The 23,747-nt window shown below is 37.7% G+C and overlaps 2 protein-coding genes across 2 annotated transcripts; both read right to left on the bottom strand.

The window, feature by feature from the left end:
- Nucleotides 1-1,270: 1,270 nt before the first annotated feature.
- Nucleotides 1,271-5,742, bottom strand: LOC103936150 (lysophospholipid acyltransferase 1). Its single transcript, XM_009345990.3, has 8 exons — nucleotides 5,433-5,742; nucleotides 4,584-4,639; nucleotides 4,073-4,293; nucleotides 3,564-3,972; nucleotides 3,180-3,265; nucleotides 2,027-2,090; nucleotides 1,765-1,883; nucleotides 1,271-1,560 (listed from the first exon to the last, which is right to left on the bottom strand). Exons 1-8 carry the CDS (start codon nucleotides 5,732-5,734, stop codon nucleotides 1,420-1,422), a joined length of 1,398 nt encoding a protein of 465 aa, XP_009344265.2. The 5' UTR covers nucleotides 5,735-5,742; the 3' UTR covers nucleotides 1,271-1,419.
- Nucleotides 5,743-17,530: 11,788 nt separating this feature from the next.
- On the bottom strand, nucleotides 17,531-20,107 carry LOC103936151 (F-box protein PP2-A12). Its single transcript, XM_009345991.3, has 3 exons — nucleotides 19,749-20,107; nucleotides 19,254-19,372; nucleotides 17,531-18,181 (listed from the first exon to the last, which is right to left on the bottom strand). Exons 1-3 carry the CDS (start codon nucleotides 20,073-20,075, stop codon nucleotides 17,758-17,760), a joined length of 870 nt encoding a protein of 289 aa, XP_009344266.2. The 5' UTR covers nucleotides 20,076-20,107; the 3' UTR covers nucleotides 17,531-17,757.
- Nucleotides 20,108-23,747: the final 3,640 nt, after the last annotated feature.

Below are 23,747 nucleotides of genomic sequence, written 5' to 3'. Positions count from 1 at the left end.
CCATCTGGGTTGCGTAAATGTGGTTGTTCTGAGGGACATTACTGTCTTGCCACAAGAAAATAATTGGTATTTATTTATGAAGCTCAAAATTATTTTATTTTAGAGAAATGCCAAGGTAACTCTAAAAGCAGAGCTTTATATGAATTTTCTGTCATCTCATATTTTAATGTTAATTTTTATGCTAAAATTATAAAGTATTATGTCAAAATCATGAGGTAATAAAGAGTCCATAAAGAGTCTTATATTTAAGAGAGTCTTCTTAACATTTTCTCTACCCTTTATAGAAGGTACGTCGCATTTTTTCATGTTTGAAGTAAAGCTTAATTGAATTAATAGTCCACGTGATGACAAGATAGTCAAAAGATAAACTCTCTCATTTTTGCACACCAAAGCCGTCTCTGCAATCTCATAGGTTAACACATCAATTCGAGTTTATCGAAATAAATACTAACATTTTTTATTGGTCCTTCAACCAGACTTAAATTATACTATTTTTTTACGATTAAATCTTTGATCATTGGCTCTTTAATTAAGGCTTTGACGATGAAATGCTCGACTCGAAAACCGACATTGGTGCATCATGCAATTATGAATCAAACCCAATTCCTCCAAAACTGTCCCTCAAGTTTAACTTAAAAGATGTTTGTGTCGGTTCAACTGTAAAACTGGCACCAACAATCTTATTTTCCAACGCTGTTTTAAAAATTTTCGTCTAACGCCATCTAAACCTCGACTAAGTGCTAGACAACTAGTCATCGTCCCGATTAGTCCCTAAACGCTTGAAATTTAAGAAAGTGCATTTAGACCCGTTTAGGAATCCGCCTAGTTCGCCTAGGCACCTACCTAACCCACCTAAACCCACTTAGCGCTAGGTCGCAACCCTCATTTAGACAAAAAATTGATAGCTTTCATTTTACATTTTATTTTTTCAATACTTGAATGAACACTCATTATATACTTGATCTTATGTTTTGAATATGTTCTAATACTTTATAAAATATTTGTCATTTTATTTTGCAATTATGTATTTTTATAAATGGGAATTTATTTATATAATATATAATAAATTTACTTAAATTAGCCTAATCTGCCTATCCACCTGGGTGTTAGGCCCAAACTCACTGTCCGACTAGCACCTAACGTCATTTAGAACATTGTTTTCCGATAACATCTGTTTGGACAGCTAAAGAATTGCTATTGCTAAGCTACTACAATTGCCTTCCGGTTCGTTATTCGCGTGATTTCGCTTACGGAGGTTGACGCTACAAAAGATGAAACAGATGCTCTACTCAAATAAACATTGATTCGGAAGTTATCATGATCAACATTTTCGGTGGAACAGATGTTAAAACCATTGTGAAACAAGGTGAAGTAAACTTAGAAAAGAAGTGCCTTCTTATCTCATTGCAGCAGACGACCTCACTCTTCCTTCCGAGGCTTTGATTTCGCAGGCCTTGGAGGTTTTATTACGTAACTCAGTAGGATCAATGCTACGGGAAGAAAGGTTCCGATGAAATGCACGCTTCCATACGAGGCCAGTGTTTCGCGAAGGCTTAATACCTGCACCATGTGAGACGGGTGCATGAGAAAATTTAAAGCATCAGAGGGTCGTATGTGTTCATGTACATGCGTGTGTCATGGTCATGGTATGTTTGGATGATGTGCTCATATGCATGCGTGTGTCTTAATCGCATGTGTTCATGTACATGTGTGTGTCTAAAACGACATGTGTATGTGCGAGAGACAGCGAGAGCAAGGACTAACAATGAAACCAACACAGGAGTAGTTCAGAACCAAGACAGTGTAAGCAAAGTTGATGAACACCAATATCTTCTTAACAACATCCATAGTTGGAGGCACAGCTTGCTGCCATCGGTAAATCACTGCTTGCGGAACAGGTAGAAAACGATACAGATTAATTATCTTAAAAAAGGAATAATTAGTATATGCTTGCTTATTAAAGCACATATAGCAATTTAATGAAACAAAGAAATAATTAGTGAATTAGAAGTGGAAAGACCGATACCTCTTGATCCAGCGATCATCAACGCTGACTGAACAAAGAATATGATGTACCCAGGATAGAGGCCCTGCAGTTCAGAAAATAACCAATATGATACAGAAAATTCAAGTTTGAACCGTGCGAAAAATCAAACATATTCCGGAGATAAGAGAGCATAAGGCTAAGAAACAAAAGTAAGCCGACTAGTTAATGTAAGAGAAACTTAATGGGTCCGAGCACAAATTTTTGGAACTTGGCTTGACAACACTGCATGGTGGATGATCAGAAATTATGACGTTAACATTGCAAGTACATGAAACTATAAGGTCTGCATAATGAACTACCCTCCCACCCAAAATAAATATCATTTCACTTTAGCAATTTGAACACAAATGGGCACCAAACATTGGCACAACGTACAATATAGACTGCCATATTTTTTTTGTTGAAGACATTGCCATCAATCATTAGAATGGTATAACTCCTAGGTGTTCTAGAAAACTATAGAAACACATGTAATAACACAAGAATCATAATTACGTTTAAAATAACACGTCACAGAAATCTATTCAGAAAAGTGGTGGCATGAAACACAAAACTGGAGGGCATGTTGTCACCCCATCCCCCCCTCCCAAAAACAAATTCTACTCCACCCAGCCACCTATTTTTCACCTAGTATTTGTTAAAGGCACAAAACTTAAACACAAGATTTTAACGTAAAATGCACTAAACCATGTAGGTTATATTAACATTGAATTTCCCACACAATTTATTACATTGCAAAACTAAGAATTAAAAAGTGTACTCAATACTCTACTAGAGGAAGAGTAAATCATCCTTCCGGTGCCCTAAAACAATCAGTCCCAGCATCCTTATTAGGGAACAGAACACTACAAAGTAACAAAGTCCACACATAAGTTACACGAGGAAACTGTTTATCTGACGTTTTGAAGAGAACTGTCAACCAGTTAATCATCTGGTAGTAGTTGACCGCTTTTCCTTATTTTTTATTTTTCTTATTTTTTAAATTATAAAAATGGACAGCTAAATCCACTCCGTAGAATGAATGCATTTGCAGCAGAGCTATTGTTTGAAGAAACAAAATCTAAAATGGACACAAAATCAGCAAATGACAAAAATACACATTCAGGATGAGGGTAAGACAGTTTATACTCACATGCCAAACAGCACTGACGGTCTGTGTAGCCAGCAACTGGAAGAAACCAGGCTTCTTGCCAGGTTTAACAAGCCTATCATAAACATCTACAGAAGGATAATATATTAGTTAATTAAACAAAATATGCGCTTTCTTGATCACAGCTAAAAGTAGAAAATATCTCAGCAATGAAATGCAACAGGAAGAAAACTGAAGGGACCAGATACCAAACTATATGATCAATTATTCATATAGTTCTTTGCATATAGAAAGCATAAAACAGAATCCAACTCAGTCCTAACTAGGATTCATAGTTTGGATATGCAAAAATAGTTTCCTAGGAAAATGTTGGGATTGTATGTTACTGACAAAAAAGAAAACTTAGGAAGCAAAAGAAATGCTCACAATGGCGAAGCCAGGTGCTGACTTGTATGTTCCAAACAAGTGGTAACTGAACTGAACTCTTCGCAAACTCAACGCCTATAATATCAACATTTTTTGCACGATCCCATCGAGGTTTTGGTGGTGAGGACTCTGTCCAGCCACTGAAACCGAGACCAGAAAGAATGATAGAAGCCTCTGATATTGACCAAATGAAATAATATTTCCACCTTGCTGTGAATCCAGACATATACTGGTAGCCCAATCGTTTCCAAAACCCCCATTCTTGGTATATGGGCTCAGTAAATCTTGACAAAGGAAATTTGGGTACCAAATATAAATACAAGGCCATACAGAATGCAGCTTGGAGAAGAGCTCGAATTGTTGCTCCATAGGGTGATGGAGACGGTCCTTTATCTGAGTGGCTCCATATCTGAAAATGATAATTAATAAAAGCCAAAGTATGAGAAAAAATCAATTCAAGAAAACAGAACTGAGAAGAAGGTTAGACACTTGGTACATAATAAGCATACCCCTTTTCCTTCGGTCCAGTCAAGATAATCCTTTATTTCATAAACTGGACCAGCAAAGTGACTACCACAGCAGAGGCAGTAGCCAAAGTACTCAATCAAGGAGGGTAACTTAATCAACCGGTTTTTCTTCTGCGACTCACGCAGACCTTCCTCTTTCAAAACCCCATCATTGTAATTGATTGCACACGAGATGACTTTCAGTGTTAACACCATTAAGGCCCCTAAGTATGAGAAGGAAGTTCAAACTTAGCTAACGCGCATAAAAAGTAAAAGTGCATAGACAGATATGGCTATTCAAAATGTCAACTATATACATTTTTAGTCGTGTTGAGAATTCATTAGAAGAGTCCATGAATTCTAGTAAAAAATAAAAAAGAAACGGAAGTCATCAATGACCAAAATCAGAACTCGCCATTTTCTTACAGGAGAATGACACTCGTTGCAACCTGGTAAAGAGCAGAAAATTAAGGAGGAAACGCAAGCTGGCTAGAAAGGCTGATATTGTGCTTACCAGTTGCGTCAATTCCTCCTTCCTTCCATGCGTCCCCACTCATGTAAAATACATGGCTACACATAGAGACACATGTTTACACATGATCAAGAATTATCAAATAAGACCTTTAATAAATCCCTAGATACATAAATATTAAAATTATCGCATATAGATAGTGTTATCACTTCAATACTGTTTAGGATTATCGAAACAATGTTAGCATCAACAAAGAGCACAAGGATCCCTATACCATTCACATACTGTTAATGGTGTCATCATAATTTCTTGCCAACATCATAAGTGATTGAAAGTTGAAACATTAAAAATGCATTTTTAAAGTTCAAAGACAAAATTTTGGGACAAATCAAATCTGCAAAACTTAGAATGTAAAGCTCTTCACTGATTGCGCATAAAGAATCAGAATTTTTATGAAATTAACAGTTTCACACATGCGTCCTGAGTTAGAAACTTTCACCTCACCTAAATTATTGTAAAAGTTTCGAACTCTTCCACCTCCCCCTAATAATAATAATACAATTTTTTCATTTAAAAAAAAAAAAAAAGGTTACAACCAAAAATAACACGAATTAATTGGAATTCATGACAGTTACACATGCATTGTCAAATTCAATCATCCATGATTAAAAAACAAATAAAAATTAATAACACTACAAATCATAAAATAACCATACCAATCAACCAACATGAACTATCCAATAACAATCTTTGAAAAATCAATAAAACCCGAATAAATTACAAAATCAGCGACACAAAATAATACTATCCGCCAAATTATTCTCACAAAACTCGATTACCAAACTCACAAATAAGGAATCAAATATCAGTCTTCGTGTTTTGGAAACGTACCAGCCGATGAGGTAGCCGAAGCCCAGTACGAAGGTAATGATTCCGCAATGGTTTCGGGCGAAGGCCATGGAAGCATAGCCGAGGAGCATTGGGACTAAGAAATGGAGGTTGGAGGAGAATCCGAAGGAGAGGTAAGAGAGGAGAGCGCCGGAAGCGGCGGCGTAGAGGTGCTTGGCGGGTGCACTGGGGACGAGTCGCCAGATAAAACTGACGGGGATGGTAGCGACGAAGCAGAGGAGGAAACGGAGCACCGAGACCGAGACGCCGATCCCAGCGGCCATGGATTCCATCTCCAGGGCCATGGCTTGTAGTATCAATCTGCAAATCGATTTGAGAAACCTGTCCTGATTTTTCTTTACGGAAAATTAGAAGGAGAACAAAATCGATTTCTGAGTTTGGGCTTGCCGAATGAAATGACCGATATGCCCCTCGGCGGACTTTTTACTGTTTGCGTGGGAGTCAGTGTCGCACACGATTTGGATTTGGCGATGAAAACTGCGAGGGAGAACGCTGGTTGGTTGTCTGTTGGAGCTGAAATGACGATAGTGTCCTTGTACTGTGTTCTTGAAGTCATCGAAAGCATTTATCCACGGCTGGCATATTCTCGTTGAACGGATTTCGAGTCTCTCCATAATATCGGTGCATTTATACGCGTTACACTCATAACCCTTAAATTAATGTAATAGATTTTGAGTCCCAACATAATATACGTGCATTTTATATACATTTAATAAATCGGTGCACTTTTTTCTCATTTGACAAATCAAAAGGGTTTCAGTCTTTCAGATGGAAAAATCCCAATCTGTCTTTCACTTCTCTTACAGTTTTTTTGGCAGTATGTTCAAGTTAAAATGCCTCTGGTTTGTTTCTCTGAAATCAGCAGGAAAATTTAAAGGGAATAAATCTTGTTGAAGTCATCGAAAGCATTTATCAATGTTTGGCATATTCTTATTGAATGGATTTCTAGAGAATTAAGTTTATGTTGACCCTAAAGACCACTTAACTTACATGACTCGCAGGCCGAATAGCTAATAAACTAACTACGTCATTTGGTTGAATGTGAGGTGTGCCAATTCGTTGGTCTAAGTTGGTTTAGGGTAGTTAGGCTCTCCCTTATAAAAACAGTTGTGTAACCTTCATTCTATGAATTAATACAAAAGCATATTTCTCTCTCTAAATCTATCTCTCTGTAAAACTCTCTGTGTTGATCTTTCTTCTCTTCAGCTTTCTTCTTGATTTTCTTTCAATTTCCAAACATTACAATGTAGCTAACATGGTATCAGAGCCACCAGGCTCACGCCATGGATTCTGGTGGTTTCTTCGTAGTAGTTTGCAAATTTTTTTTCTTTTTTCTTTTCCTAGTTTAGTTTCTCTTCAAATTTCCATTAAATTTTCAGTGCTTCCGCGAGCTTGGGTTGACCGGCCGTCCGAAGAGCTATCCGAGTCAGAGTCCGGGTAATACAGCGATAACGAAGGGTGCTTATCAAGACCCAGAACTTGGTCTCCTTCCTTTCGATTCGAAGCCGGGTCGTTTTCATCCGGATCCACCTCATCTTCTTCACCTTCATACTCTTCATAAATGACCTCCAATGGCGCCTTCAGGTTCCACTCAACGAACGAGTCTTCGAAACACGGGTTCGGGTCAAAACCCGCTTCGCTTTCGGAGTCCGTTTCGGATTGGTTGTCGAAAAATCGGTGTTCTTGGTCGTCTTGCAAACTTGGGATTTGTTCTTGGACTCCATTGCTGCTTCCCCTGTTTTCTTTGCTTTTGAGCAGAGAGCGATTAGTTTCCATTTGTTCGCGTTCATCGTCTTCCGTTGAGGAAGAATCAGGGGTTTCATTGGCGGTGTCCTCAATGTCAATTTGTACAGCTCACTTCGTCAAAAGATTAGGGTGCCGAGATCCATCTTCTTTCTGCTATGCAAATCTTGATTCGGTGGTGATTCTTTCTGCTATTCGTCTGGGAATTTCTCTTCTGCGTTGCTGATTGGAAAGTGGGATCTTGGATTCTGTCAGGTTATTTCGTGTATCTGTCATCTTCTTTATGCATACATGGTGTTTGTGGAATTGCCGCAGAAGATAAAGTGTGAGATTTTATACATGATTACTTGTGAACTTGTGAAGGTCATTGACATTAGTTGAAGAATGATGAAATATAGTTTCTGCCAAGATTAAGTTTTGAAGGAGTTTCTGCGATTCTGATGATCTGGTGATATGGGGGACAAGGTTCAATTGTAAAACCAGTGTCTGGTGATCTGCGTTTCTTGATTGTCTGGAGTTGCTGTTGATAGTCTGATAGTCTAGAGTGTCATTCTTCTTGGTTGATTTGATTTCTTGAAGTTCCAGCATATCAACTGTTTGTTGATTTGTCTCAGTGAGACTTTCTTTATGTTTGATGAATTCCAAGACCGATTGTCATCGTCAACTAGTTTGCTCGTCGATTTCTTGAAGAATTGTTAATTGTGGAGGCTTAAAGATTTGGTTTTGGTTCAATTTCTGGTAGTCTGGTTGGTCTAGGAATGTTGATCTTACTTCCCTTGATAGTCTGGTATGCTCAATGCGTGTGAATTCTTGCATTCTGGTATGTACAATTTTGTGGTTGTTCCGATTATGGTTTGTGTCCAAATTCAGAAATGTAATGTCTAAGAAGATTGTTCAGCAGCTAACTGAGGAGTGGTGCAGTATTTTTCTTATTACAACCTATAATGTCGAGTCTAACCAACTCAATTGTTAGCATGAATCTACAGTAAGTCCGGTTATACGATGAAGTTTGATGAAGTTGTAAACGGTAAATCCCACGAAGGGTAATTCCGTGATGTAAGTAGGTAAATCCCACGAAGGGTAATCCTACATAGATGTTGATTTTCTGTTGTTGAAATTGTGAAGGCCGATGCCACTGTTAAGAGTAGTTGTATTTTGGTAAAATCCACAAAGGGCGATCCTGTGGTGCTATAGTTAAGGCCGATGCCACACTATAGTTTGTTATTTGTCTGTTTAAAGGCCGAAGCCAATGTTAAATGAAGTTGTTGACGGTAAATCCCACGAAGGGTAATCCCGCAAGAAGTTGTTATAACCGGCCTGAGGGTGTGTTACAATTTTATAAGAGGCTGTTCTTCGATTGAAACTCCTGCGAGAGGCAGATGGAAGATTGCAGATGGTTCAACATTGTGTTCAGTGATTGTAGATGTTCTTCCAATCTCAAACTGGGTTCCCCCAGTTGAGATTGAGGGGGAGTATTAAGTATACAAGTTAGCAATACAGTTAGTAAGTTGGTTTAGGGTAGTTAGGCTCTCCCTTATAAAAACAGTTGTGTAACCTTCATTCTATGAATTAATACAAAAGCATATTTCTCTCTCTAAATCTATCTCTCTGTAAAACTCTCTGTGTTGATCTTTCTTCTCTTCAGCTTTCTTCTTGATTTTCTTTCAATTTCCAAACATTACAATGTAGCTAACAGGTCGAGCTCATTCGGGGAGTAAATGAATGTTGTTGCGTCGTTGGGTGTGCTGATAACTTCTAATCTTGCAATTGCGGCTAAGGAAGGAACATGTGTCGGCCTTCGGGTTCTAGATCTTGAAGATGAGGCTACTAGTTACTATGAAGTTCAATAAATATTCGACTTTCGTGCCGAATGATGTAACTTGGCAATACCCCAACTCGCCGAAAGGCTAATGGGACGACCTCTTCTAACAAGGACTCAAATATTCATTGTTGACCGAGACTTGGATAGATAACCAGTCGGTCTCGAAGTAGTGTTGTTTATCCAAACAAAAGGTGTTCCTCAACCGCCTAATTCTATGGCTCCAGTGCTATATATCCAAATGGAAGATGTCACCAGTTGCCTTCACAATGCTGTTTATCCAAATTGAAGATGTGTTGGCGATAAAAACAATAAAATAAAATTCTCAAGAGGTTTAAGAGGTTTCGCGTAGAGTGCGAGTTTGCATAGGGCAGATTTGTGTGTTGAGTTGAAGGGGCTTTGAATTGTGCACTCCTTCTCTATTTATAGTAATAATTTCTCACATGACCAAAGTAGAATCCGACTCGAATTATAATTCCTCGAAATCTCCTTCATCCATTCTGATTGGACCTCGATCTATCCTAACATATTTAGGACTCTGAACTCAGCCTCATTATCTTCCAAATTCAATCCCCAATTCTCAATAAATGCTCCTTGATTCTCAAGGCATTATCAACATCTAAAGACTCCTTATTGTATAAGGACTCAGCCGACTCTAAAACTAACTCTTACAAGGGACTTCTCCTTTGGGCCGAGCTCATAATTTCTCTCGGCCCAAAACTATTAATTTGAGTCCAAATAGTTTCATACCGACAAAATTGTCCTATCTGAGCTCATTAGTTTACCCCCATTTATCTGAATGATCGATCTCAACTCGGGAGGAAGAACTAGTAACAGACATAAAACCATCCATTCTGGTTCTATATTTGTTCGAATAAAATGCTTAGCCAATTCCATGCGCCTAACCAAAAATTTCCTTCTTCTTCCAACTTTTCAATCTTCCCATTCATTAACCGTGGGGCCCTCTTCCCCTAATTCTTTCTATTTTGGAAAAAAAACAGAAGAATGAAAAAAATGAAGTGGAAAAATAGCAAGACTGGACAGGAGAAAGATGAAGAGAGAGCGAGAGCAAATACAAATGATAATTTTTTTTTTAACAAACGATATTATCTACAATAAGGCCATAGGGTTCTAGGCTCTTTTATAGCCCGAAATGAAGAAAAACCCATCTCCAATAGAGGTCTAGGCCAAAGGAAAAAGAGGACCCACTGGGCCAAATTCCAACTCATGGTCATCAAGCTGGACAATTGAAGTCAGCCAGCCAGCCCGAAATGTTGGGCCAGCAGTCAGCAACTCATATGCTAGCTGACGTCAGCTAGTGGTTATATTTGATTTTCCGGCAAATCGGCAAAGCAATGGCCGATGCCACCACTTGGGCTTTGTAGCCCATCATCCCAGGAGCAAAACCCAACCAACCTTGACCCCGTTGGACCACCGTAGACGACGAATCGACGTCGGGAAGTTTTAGGCACCCGCCGGCTTCGTGGGCACAATTGACCATCTTCCGTCCACTTTGGGACTCCGTGGCAGGTATGAAAGTTGCTCCACTCACTGAGATCTTCAATTCTGTGAAGTTTGAGAATTTTTGGAAATAGTTGGATTTTCCGGCGAGTCGGGGCGGCCGACCGCCACCCGCGGCGGTCCGTGCGGCGGCGCGTGGCCAGTGGGCCGCCAATGCTATTTTTAGGCTATGTCGAATGTCTTGAATTCAGTTTTGTTATTTGAATGACATAGGTTAATCGTTGGAACCTAAATTCGTTACGATACATTGCTTGATGAAAATGTGAATCGACGATCCGACCGTTGGATCGTCACCAAACTTGGGTACATTATAATACGTAATATTTAAAGATCATAGGAATTTATGGATCGGGAATCCGATGTACGGATCTTCCCGAATTGGATTTGTAAGTTAGTAAAATAAATGTTCACGGCCACTTGTTTTAGGCAATTGGCGGAGATCTGACCGTTGGATCGTAATGAAATTTTAATATGTTATTCTAGAAACATATTGTGGATCGTTGGAAGTTTCGGATTGGAAATCTGATATGCGGATCTTCCGGGTCAGGTTATACAGGGTTGTAAACCCTACCGTCGATCTTTGATCGACGGTTGACTTGTGGTCAATGGGTCTCAAACTATTTTAGAATGTCATTGAGGTTGTGTTTTATGTGAATTACATATTCTACGGATAAGAGTTCTGAGATGTGATTTGATAATTGGTCACAGGGACCAATCATTCAGGACGCCTCGATGCGTGCGCTAGAGAATCATAGCGTGGACTCTAGGTGAGTGCATCTTTTCCTTTTTATTGTACATATTATTGAGAGTTCTATCGACACCTTTAAATTGATTAGGCATATTACTTTCATATATAATTATTATGAATGCTTGAAGTACTACGTGAACTACGAATGACTTGATCCCTGTTTAGGGTACGTAGGCAGTCTAACAAGACGTTAGATGCAGCCATAAAATATTTGAGACAAAAGCCTTGCTTGGGAAATTGAGTAATGCGAAGGAAATTGGTTAAGGCAAGTTTTAGTTTTATGAATTAGTTAGTTAAATTAATGTTAATTGGGTTGTCATGAATAATTATCCTTGAAAATAAGTAGTTTGGGAGTAGGGTGTTATTGATTGTACACTTCACACTATATTGTTTATAATTGAAAATGCTACGACATGGTTGAGTAGTAGATTGCATCATGATATATCCATATGTATATTACTTGCATATAATTATTAGGAATGTTTTCAAGTGCAAAGGTGAACTCAGGACACCCAGGTAAGTTCAGGTGAGTTTATGGTACTAGTTGAATCGATTGCGTTATAGCATGACTACAGTTATGAGTTAGGCAACTTCAATACGGTCTTACTGGTTGCCATGAGTTGCACATGTTATATTGAGATGCATTGAGAGCTCATGAACCTGCACCTCGGTGTTAGTGCTCCTGCCCGTGGCCAGGGCACAGTCCTTCACGTGATGTTCACCTCCCGCACCTTACGCTCACCTTGGATCCAAGGTAGGTGCACAGTCCTGTCGTACAGACCACTTTAGGTGGTTCCGACTCGTAGGTGACCCGCGATTATTCGCACAGCCTTCACGTGATCGTAGCGCTAGAGCGTTTATATGTATTACACCCAGGCCTGTCGTACATACCACTTTAGGTGGTTCCGACTCGTGTGCAGGTATACTTATTGAGCTATTGGCTAGCCAGGATTGACGAGATATGGATAAGTCGTACAGGTCACTATAGGTGACTCCGACTTATATGCTATCCAGGATTGATGAGATATGGATAAGTCGTACAGGTCACTATAGGTGACTTCGACTTATATGCTAGCCAGGATTGATGAAATATGGATAAGTCGTACAGGTCACTATAGGTGACTCCGACTTATCACTATAGGTGACTCCGACTTATATGCTAGCCAGGATTGACGAGATATGGATAAGTCGTACAGGTCACTATAGGTGACTCCGACTTATATGCTAGCCAGGATTGACGAGATATGGATAAGTCGTACAGGTCACTATAGGTGACTCCGACTTATATGCTAGCCATGATTGATGAGATACGGATAAGTTGTACATGTCATTTTAGCTGACTCTGACTGATATATCACTTTGTATTGATTTAGTTCATTTGGCCTACTTATTAATGTATGGTGGATGTGATGGCAAACCGTGGTTTTGGTCATTTCCGAGAATGGTTTGGATATATGTATATATGTTGTATTGTCTTATGGAAAACGATACGGGTTTTACATTTAAGGGCATTACTTTTTGAGAGGTAGTAACTTTGGGAAGCTTGGTTTTATTGCTTACTCACACCTTCTGTTTGGTGCCCTCCAGGTTTTAGCTGCTGAGTTTGTATCGACAAGAATCTATGGCGAATCTTAGTATTGATGGATATTTTTGAGGGTATGATTCTTACCCACATTACTGCACCTTACTTATGCTCTGACATCGCGTGTGAAATGGGTTCGCTCCCACTCGTAGCGCACTCTGGTACTTAGACACTTTTATATTCAAATTTATTCACTTTTTATGCACTATCACATTTTATGGCTTCGTCACCTTCCAGGTGTCGACTAGCACAGCTCGATTCAGGATCCAAGTGGACTTTCTGGGTCGGGGTGTGTCATTTTTTTCCTATAAGTATAAAAGCCATTTCTACATCATTTCTCACATATTTTTCGTCATTCCATACTATTTTACGGTTTTTACCTCATTTTAATTTTATTCTTCACATTCTTTAAACTCCTATCCAAAAAATTTATTTTTTATTTTTTTATCTTTTTAAGCAAAACAAACATAGTATTCCAAAAAATTATTAAGATTACATAAATATAAGAAATATGGAGAGTTACTCATTTATATATAGTAGTTTAATTCAATTAATCAATAAAGTTAAAGAACAAACTTAAAAATAATAAATTATTGAGGGGCTAAAAAATAGTCCTTCGGTAGGAGATGATATATAAATATGTCAATGTAGTGTTCATTAAAAAATAATTTCTTGTAGGGCTATAATTTGGATGAAGGCTAAACATAGCCCTTTTGGTTGAAGATGGCCCAAGGGGTAGACCTGGCATTTTCAACCAAACCCGTTAAAATTAGTATTCGAGTGAGTGATAAACATGTCGGGTTGTTAACAGGTCAACCCGTTAAATAACGGATCATTTTGGGTGAACCCGTGAAACCTGTTAACATCCCTTAGTGAGAACTTTTGTGTAAATTCAATAGTCCTAAACCCAAATGGGTGGCCCTGTGCGGATCGAACGGCTGCAATCAGCTGGACGCTAAAAGAGACACCTCTCAGATTCAATCCCTCGCGCTCACCTTTGCGTCGCCGCAATTCTCAACTCAGCTTTTGACATCCCACAACGTCTGCAATTCTTCGAAATCCCAAAACACCCACTCCGCCAGCAAGGGTGAAATTTGTAGAGGGAGAAAAGGAATTGCCAAAGGGTGTTTTGTCCAGCGCCGGCTTAATTGCATTTTTTGCATCCGTCCAAGCTTATCCAAATTAATTGTTGTATGTTGATTTTGTTCCTTAATTAAAGTTTTTTTTTTTTGTTTGAGCTTAGTTGCATTTTTCTTTTTATTTGTTTGTTTGTTACCCTGGTAAAAAAAAAAAATTGTTAACAGTTGAAACGGGTGATCCTTTAGTTTAACGGGTTGGATTCAGATGACTCGTTAACTTAACGGATTAGATTTGGGTGATTCGTTAAATTAACGGGTCGGATTGAACCCGACCCAAACCCAATAAACCCGACCTGCTTACAGGTCTACTAAGGGGAAGGGAAAGGGCTTAGCTTCATAATGGGATAGCAATAATGTGGTTCAAATTTGCCTTTGACGAGAATCGAAGCTAAAACATCTCACATACAAGTTGAGAGGAAGTGACTACACGTGATAAAATTATTAAACGAAAGCAAAAAATATCACTGAGGAAAGGGAGAGTTTTACTTATGTTGACGTGGATGGAATGAAATTCATTACATTAATGTAGGTGTTATGATTTCAAAGATAATACTCTTACCACATGGAATTCACATGTGTTTGTGGGTTCTACATATATTAGAAAAATAATTGTATAAATATGTGGTAAGTTAGCATTCATTACTCGATGATTTTTTTTATTTTGTCAAATTACTTGATGATTTTTACTTATACTTATTTCTAGGTATGGTAGACTGGCATCTAGACAAATTTAGACGCTCATTCTTATTTTTTAGACACCTAGAAATTAATTGACGTAAGTAGATTACTAAATAATTTGAATAAATAAATGTTTTGGTTAGAATGTCTTCCGGACTTTGTTTAGGATATGTTTTTTTATGTATTTAGGATGTCTTTTTCTTTATTAGTTTTTTCCTTTGTAATTTTACGCGAACAAGGTTTTTCCGGAGGAGAGAAGATCCTCGCCAGATTCTCTTTGTGAAGATTCCGGGAATCCTCTAATCACATTCATTTATCGTACATCGTGCGATCAATTTTTGTCAGGTACTGTTTATATTTAATTTTAAATAAAAAAATTTACAATAATTTATGACTGTACAATGTACGATAAACGAATGTTATTGAAAGATCCCCAAGATTCTCACAAAAATAATCCGACGAGGATCATCCTGGTTTCCAGAGACCCATCTTATCTATATGTCCAAGATGTACTTTATGTTTAATTTATTAATGACATGTTGTTTCTTGATAAAAAAAAGAAACAAAAATAATTACAAAACATGCTAATGTGTTGGTAAACATCTATTACCCATTACTTTTAGGAGGTGGATTGATTGTTTGCCCTCCCATTTCCATACTCTCCCCAGCCTTCATGTGATGTTTTGTCACGGTTAAGTCACGTCAATATTTTATATTAATTTTTTTATAGCAATAATAAAACAAAAAGTAATAGAAAAATAAAATGTTGACGTGGCTTAACCGTGACCACACAAATAAGAGTGCACGAGGAGAGTATGGAAATGAGAGGGTGAACAATCCACCTCCTTACTTTTATGGTACATATCCTAAATGGTGGAATATAATTCCTTGCATGTTGCACTAAACAACGATTACAATGTTATTTATATGGTATATTCGTTGATTATAGGATATAATGAATGGTGTTATATTTATAGCATCAAAATTAGGGTTTTTGTTTTTTGTTTTATGTTTTATTTATTTATTTATTTTTGGAACGATCAATCAGAAATAACATTTCTAATTTCCATTCCAAAATTTTAAAATTGAATTTATTGGAACGTAAATTTCGGTATATTCGAAAATCACACAATCGAAGTAATTTTAAAAATTTTGGAACATAAACAAAAGCTATTTGACGTTTTTAGATTAATACTAGAACAATTCCAACTTGTAGTAGCTTCACTGTCTTCATAGGAGTTTTCAAGTCTCTAATCAGAAACTGTGTAGCTAGCTCATCATGGGCATCCAAGAAGATTTCAAACTTTTGAGACCAAGAAGCATAGTTTGTCACATCAAACTATGAAGGTGCATTGCAGGAACCAACAACTCTATCACGTTTCATGGTAAGATTCACCTAATACCAACAAGTTTCCAGTGATAATATGTATGATAAGAGCTGACTCTCTGATGCCAATTATAAGTAGTATCAGGCAGAATCGCTGTAATAATATGTAATAATGGACAACCAAGTAACCATTTCTACCCAAAACCACCCCAAAATAACTCAAATACACAAGACAAATGAACTCTACATTATGATATACACCCAAGATTAAAAAAATCATTTAACTAAATATTTCCAACGACAGTTAAGGTTCAAAGAGATGTTAGTCACACACAAGGATTGTACCTGGAAAATTCTTAACTGGTAAAAAATCGAGAAAACTCTAGGGGTCTCCATCCACTGGTAGAAAAAAAGTTCATACAGAGAATCACACGCACAAAAACTCAAATTCCAAGTTATACTGAAGGAGCGGCTTGTACATCTGTGCAATTTGGAATTTTTCAAGAGAATCTAAGATTGATCTTCAGAATGGTGGCAACTTTAGCTCGAGCTCTTCACTTGTGGCACCAATGATATGAATAAGACTAAGATGAGATGCAAAATGTGAATCTAGCAACAAACAAATCTCCTCAATCGAACATCAACAGATTGAGATGATTTGATATGGATCTTTACTAATGTTACGGTTAGCACTAGCTAGGAATTGACATTAGGTTAACGTTATGGTCAGCACATAGAACCTTGACAAGCTCAAGATAAACAGCCCGGTTGCAGTCCTCAGCTAAAACGCAGAGCCGTGCAGCGTGCTTCTTGATAAGGAGGAGGATTCTCTCCCCTCCTCATGTCTCTTCCCTTTTCTCCCCTCCTACTTGAACGGTTATGGTTAAACCACGTCAACAATATTTATAAAGATAATAAGACAAAAAATGATATGTAAGAGAAAGGAAGAGAAGGGGTTAGGAGTAGAAGGAGAGAGAATCCTACCCCTCTCGATAACCATTGCACAAGAAGATGTTGATGAACAAAGGAACAATTGCAAGTGCATATGTTGCGCAGAAACATAAATGCATTAAGGAAACCAGAAGTGTATTCCGGTGTAAATATTTTGGGCCTAATTGGATTAATACTTACCGTAGTAATAAGATAGTTCATGTGAGAAAAAACTAGGATTTAAGCCTATGAGATAAAGTTTGTTAGGATTTATGCTCAAAATTGAAAATTCTGTCAATTTTTTTATTAATTATTAGCAAGTAAACCGAACATATTAGGCTAAAACGGATATCTCCATACACATATTAAACTAAAACGGACCTCTCCGTTAATTGTTAACATGTGAAGCTGGCTCATGTGCTAATAATTAACAGAAAGGTAACAAAATTTTCAATTTTAGACATAGATCCTAACAGACTTTATCACAGAGGCTTAAATCCTAATTTTTTTGCCACATGACTATATTCCAACTACTCTATCACCACGAAGACTACTAACCAATTAAGCCAACATTTTGATTACAAAATCCCATATGAAGCAGAACAGAAGCCCTTAACTTGGAAGACAGAAAGACTTACAAAATCTTAATCCACTGTCACTAATTAAATTAATCAAACCAAGAGATATGAATTTACAGATTTCTTTGCTTATATACACAGGGCACATTCACTATCTAATTTCGCTTTCTTCTGAACACGACCTGACCTGACCTACCTCAATACTACAGCGCTTCCTACCCGATAAAAAGCTTACGCGCAAACTAAAAATGCTTTAGCCTTTCTTTAAATTCGCCAGGGTATATCAGTACAGAGTCTAAACAGAGACCGCCTTTGGTGTGGGTGCAATCAATCTGGGTCATACAGAGTTTAATCTTCGTTGATGCATTCGGCTTCTCCACAACAAAGTCCCCAACATGGTAGTAATTCCATTTTCCAGGTTCGGTCAAAAAGCATTGAGACGAGGCATAGTGACCTTCTGAAGTCCAAAGCTGGAACCTCACAGGTTTTATGTCCCAACCGTGGACATGCTCCATGTTGCAAACTCGGCGACCAAACCTCTTCTGTGAAGACCGTCCCAGCTGCAACCTGAAGAATAGGCTGTATGTCCCGACAGGAAACGGGAACTCAACCTCCCCATCAACTTCAAACCACCATATTTGCTGAAGATATGCAACTGAGAAAAATCTGTGTTGAAGCAAAGAAAAATTACGAATTAATTCCACAAATACTTGTAGTTCAAAGGTAAATAGGCAAAGCATCTTATTCCAGTGAGGCAACCTCAATCTGAAAACCAGACCGGGAGGACATGCAGTTCCAAAGACTCAAGAACCAGGGGACTTGGGGGCATCAGAGCCACAACAGAAGTAAGCAATCCACACCCCCTCGGTTTATTTCACATGAACACATTAAGATGCATTGTATTAGTCATGAGCCCAAATGAGAACCAGCGTAAGAATAACCATAAAAATACACACCAACCTCATATTCTATATGCTTTGGGTTTCATTTTGTAATCGCGTTTAGAAACATTTTGTAGGACAGAATAAACTTGTAGGAAGGCAACCATAAATGCAACAATAGAAACAAATTCATAAAATGGCTTGATAGCAATTCAAATACGCTCAAATCCAGGAATAATCTCAAATTTTTCTCAATACTGGGAACTTTTAATTTGAAGAGTTTCAGTTGCTTTAAATAAGCCAAAACGAGCCATTTCAATATCAGATGCTTCAACTTTTGACAAGCTTAAATAACATCAACTTCACGAAGGAACTATGTACTACAAAAACTTTGTAGTCTAAAGGGACGGGGCACATCGTCCTCAAATAAGATATTAGCCCATTCTCATTATTTTCAGTAACCAAATAAACTTACATATTTATAGACTCCTCCCTCCTATCCTTTCAAGAGCAGAAGGGAAATACTTCTATATGCAGATAATGAGATAACAGATTATGTTTATCCAAACAGTTAACATCGATCATTAGAATGATTGCGATCATATTGAAAAAGGTGATCACCTCGAAAAAAAGAGATTGCCACAAATTCTTTTTTATTTTTGGCATGCTTGACCTGAAAAACTTCAAAGGTCATTAACAAACCACATACAATCACAGCCTCAAACTTCCATACCCCAGAATCATGCATTAAAATCACAATATTATTCAGAAAAGCCATAAAGTACCATCAATCCGTAACATACAAATTTTCACATTTCTCCAAAATCCAATTACTAAAAAAATGTCATTGTTCATACCTAGATTCTTCAGTTGGAATATGATTCCAATATCTTCGATCATCAATGCCGGTAATTGCTAATCCCTTCGACGAAATTGACAGGCAAACCGATCCTGTACTTTTATCCAGCCAAACTGTCTGCACCCACAACACAAAATCTATCAAACACCGCACCAAATGCAAAAACAAAAGGATAAACCAAGAAACAAATTAATAAATTTAAAAGATGAAAAATAATAATTCTTACGGAAAGTCAATTAGTTGAGTTTCTAATCCCGGAACATGAAAATATCTAAACTTTCAATAATAAATTTTCATCTTTCAATACAATTTCTGCTAAACAAAAACCGAAAACGAAATTTGAACTTATGAGAAAACATAGAAACTAATCAAAACCCACACCACAATGATACAATTCAATTCAAAGGCTCTAACTTTCCCAATTTTCCCACGCCTTCTCGGCAAACAGAAAATAAGAAACAAAACCATGAAAACGAAACGAAAGATGACCCACCTTGGTACCATCATCGAAAGAATTAGGCTGACAAAGCCTCGTAAAAACATCTCTCTTACCCAGATTTTCCAATCCATCGCCGAACACTTTACCCACAATAGTTTGATAATTCGACGGCATTTTCGATTCCCAAATGAAATCAGCCCAAGAAGCGCCGCGAAACGCCCGATTCAGATTCGCCAATTTGCAAATCTCCGGCGGGTCCAAATACCCCAGAATCAGCGCCGCGCAGCTCTCCGGGAGATCGCCGAGACCGGGTTTCGATGGCAAAGATAGGACTGCAACTGGGTTTTCCGATTTGGAGACAGAGGAGAAACTGGCACCCATAGTCAAACAGAACACAGCAATTCTAGAGAGACAAAGCTTGAAGAATTGAGGAGAGAGAAGTGGGTATGGTGGGAGTGGACATGGGGGATTTATTGGTGGCAAAAAGTATGAAACTTGGTGATGATTTGTAGAGGGGAGGGGCCGCGTACAACACAAGCTGTGGGAGGATTGTGTTTGGCTGTTTGTTTCCCGAGAGAAAAGGAGGGAGAGAGAATTGCGGTGTCTGATGTATGAGAAAATATGAGGAGAGGGAGAGAGAGAGCATCATCTTGTCGTTGTTTTACTTCTTTATTGTTATTTTTTCTTAGCTGTGGACTGGTGGTTGGTTCGCACAGTAAACCGTTTCTGGTTTTGGAATTTATCCTTTTGGATTTGGTTTCTCGAACAGGATTCGTGAATCATATCTGTTCTTCATACATCGTACGGTTAGTTTTTGTCAAATACTATTTATGTTTAATTTTAAATAAAAATATTTAAAATAATTTCTGACTGCATGATATATGATAAACGGGTAAGATTTATAGATCCTTAAAATCTTCACAAAAAGAATCCGATAAGGATCCGGATGCTTGGTTTCTGACTTTTTTATCTGGATAATGGATTTGTTTTGTTTCTTTAATGGGGGTGATTAAGCTTGACAACTTTCAAGTTCACCATCGGTTAATGAGACTAGCCTTAAAACCCACCTCATCTCAACAACTTAGAAATTTTTTTTGGGTTTAGAATTATAATGGTAAGTTGATCAAATACCAGAGTCTACCAGAATGGTTTTTTTTTTTTTTTTTTTTTTTTATACATGCCATTTCTTGCAGTCCTTGGCAAGTTGGCATTAAAAAATGACTCGATAGCTAGGCAACTAATCAACAAATATAAAAGCTCTCGATCGAGATCGAGATCGAGTGTTTGTCGACAAAAACATAAAATGCTACGTACCTCTTCTTTCTTTCAATTGGAAATCCACTATATAACACCAAATTGGGAGTCGTACGTTCCACACTCATACTATTTAACGAAAAAGCCATCATTCCTACAACTAGTATTTTTTTTCTAAGAAAGAGGGCCAATTGGTTGTTTTGCTACAACAATTCATTTTTTTAGGAGTTGAAAAGACTCACTTGGGTATTTCAGTCTTCTCCTGTCCACCATCGTGTAATTCATACAGAGTTAGGAATCGACTCAAGATATGTCATGTTAATTACGAACTTAGAATTCGTCCCAACCTTTGGACCATCTTGTGGTAGTTTCCCTACTCCCTCGTATTAGTCAAAATGTTTTGTTACTTTTGTATCCCATTAATTCAAAAGAAATGAGTGGTTTTTGAATTCCAAAATCGTCCAAAATAATAAAGTAATAAAGGGAAAGATGTGGACCAATGGGGATGCTTACAAGTAGCAAAAAGCACATTGAGGATGGAAAAGGATCATCGTCGGATCCTTTTTTTAGGGATCATTTTTCATTGAGGATATCAACGTGAATATGTATGAGTCAGCTCATACGCGTAATGATAACCTTTTAGGATTTTCATGGTCAGAGATTGAGGTAGGGTTTTCTCTCAAATAAAATAGAGAATGCTTGCGGCCTCGATAAGAGAGTAGGGCAAATTTTTTATTTTTTATTTTTAATTTATGTGCATGTGTTGACCCTAAAAATTACAAAGTCTACGCGGCGCGCAGACCAAGTAACTAATGAGCTAACTACGTCCTTTTATTGATGCGGGGCGTGCCAACTCGTTGGCCGATGAGTAAAATTTGTTGATGTTGTGTTGAGCGCGTTGCTGACTTCTTGATCTTGCGACTGCGGCCGAGGAAGGAACACGTCTCTGCCTTCAGGTTCTAGTGCCTGAAGACAAGGCTGCTAGTTCTGCGAAGTTCAATATGAAATTTGGCTTTCAATGTGCCGAATGTAGTAACTTGTAACACCTCATTTCGCTGAGAAGGCTAATGAGATGACCTCTGCCAATAAGGATTCGAAAATCCTTCTTGATCGAGACTTGGATAGATAACCAGTCAGCCTTGACGCAGTGCTGTTTATCCAAACTCAAGGTGCTCCGCGGTCGGCTGATTCTACGACAACAATGTTATTTATCCAAACTGAAGATGTTCGCCGGTTGCCTTCATAGTGCTGTTTATCCAAACTGAAGGTGTGTTTGGGAAAAAAGAAAATAAAAAAAATCTCAAGGCGTTTGAGAGGTTTGCGCAGGGCAGTTGTGTGTTGAATTCGAGATCCCTTTTGTCATTGCCACTGTCTCTATTTATAGATTTTGTAATGCTCAACCACTGAAATAAAGTATTCCAGTTCCATTCTAACTCTCAGCGTCAAGATATTGTGATAAAGAACCTTTTTAATAATATCCCTCAAAGTCAAGATTCCTCGGGTCGATGTTGTGTGCTCCCTTCATCTTTGCAGAACACCAATCTAATCCAAAGATTGGTTATAATATTTAAATGTCGTGGATCTCTGTCATCCAAATTCCATGTACCAATGACATTCCAATTTGCATCATTATCTTGACTTTAACATTATCCCAAAACCATGCATCTTGACTATCCAAACCTCATCTTAATGCACCATCACCGTGCTGCTCAATCTGATAATAGGAGTCCCAAGTCCAATTGAATTGTACTGCTTGCTCGGAAACTTACTTTGCATCTTATTATCCCGTATAAAAAAATATCAAGATAATTTGTTAAACGATAATTATTATGATAAAAATCATAATATTATCTTTCAATAATAACAAAATTATCTTCACTTTTCATCCGACGGTTGAGAGCTATGCTCACTCAATAGCCTTGATTGCATGGGCCGATTATGTAAATTTGGGTCCAAACAGCATGATGGATTCGTATGTTAGAATTAGTTTGTATCTTAGCACAGTTGTTAGTTGGTATCTAAAGCTATGATAGGCTTTTGGCTTAATTTAGGACCATTTGGAATTAGATTTTAAGAGAGTTAAAATTATTTATGGAAAAAACACATGATATGTATTTTTTCCACAAAATTATTTGCAGCTTTTTTATTGAAGTGATTTTACGAAGAAACATATAAAACGTGCTAGTCTTTATGTAATCACTTTCAAACAAGCCTTGATTAGAATTGGACCAAATTCCACTTGAAAAGGAGCTTAGTCAGCTAGAAGCAGGAGAACTATTTAAATTCAAGACCAATGAAGACTTGTTTGAAAATTAACTAAAGTTTGTCCATGGTAGTGAAAACTGAAGACCACCTACCAAAAGTTGTGAAAACTGGCAAAGTTGACATAATTAACTAGGTCAAGACTTCTAGTAGTTTTCAATTTTTTGCATTGGATGAAAGTTGAAACTGTCTGCCAATATCCTGACACGTGCAGCACGTAGAAAGTTAGAAACTAAGAAATTAATCAACAAACAACAACGAATATTAGTCAATAATGACGTGCTCGGGTAGGAAAAATTAGTATGGAGTACACATAAATATACTGCTTACAACCAAAGAACTGAGCGATAAACCAGAAATATAATTCAGTCACACCTACTTGCAAACTGCAATGCCAACCACATGTTTAGCTTTTTTTAGTTGGAAACCACATGTTTAGCTTAATCATTTTGTCTTCTCTAAAAAAACATGGGAATTACTCTTGGTCGTTTCATCGTTGTCAACTTCTTTTCAAGAAAATATCCCAACTTTTTATCA

The sequence above is a fragment of a genome, unplaced genomic scaffold (assembly GCF_019419815.1).
Source record: "Pyrus x bretschneideri cultivar Hongxiangsu unplaced genomic scaffold, Pyrus_bretschneideri_v1 Contig14, whole genome shotgun sequence".
NCBI lineage: Eukaryota > Viridiplantae > Streptophyta > Magnoliopsida > Rosales > Rosaceae > Pyrus > Pyrus x bretschneideri.
This window is presented reverse-complemented; position numbering and strand designations above follow the sequence as displayed.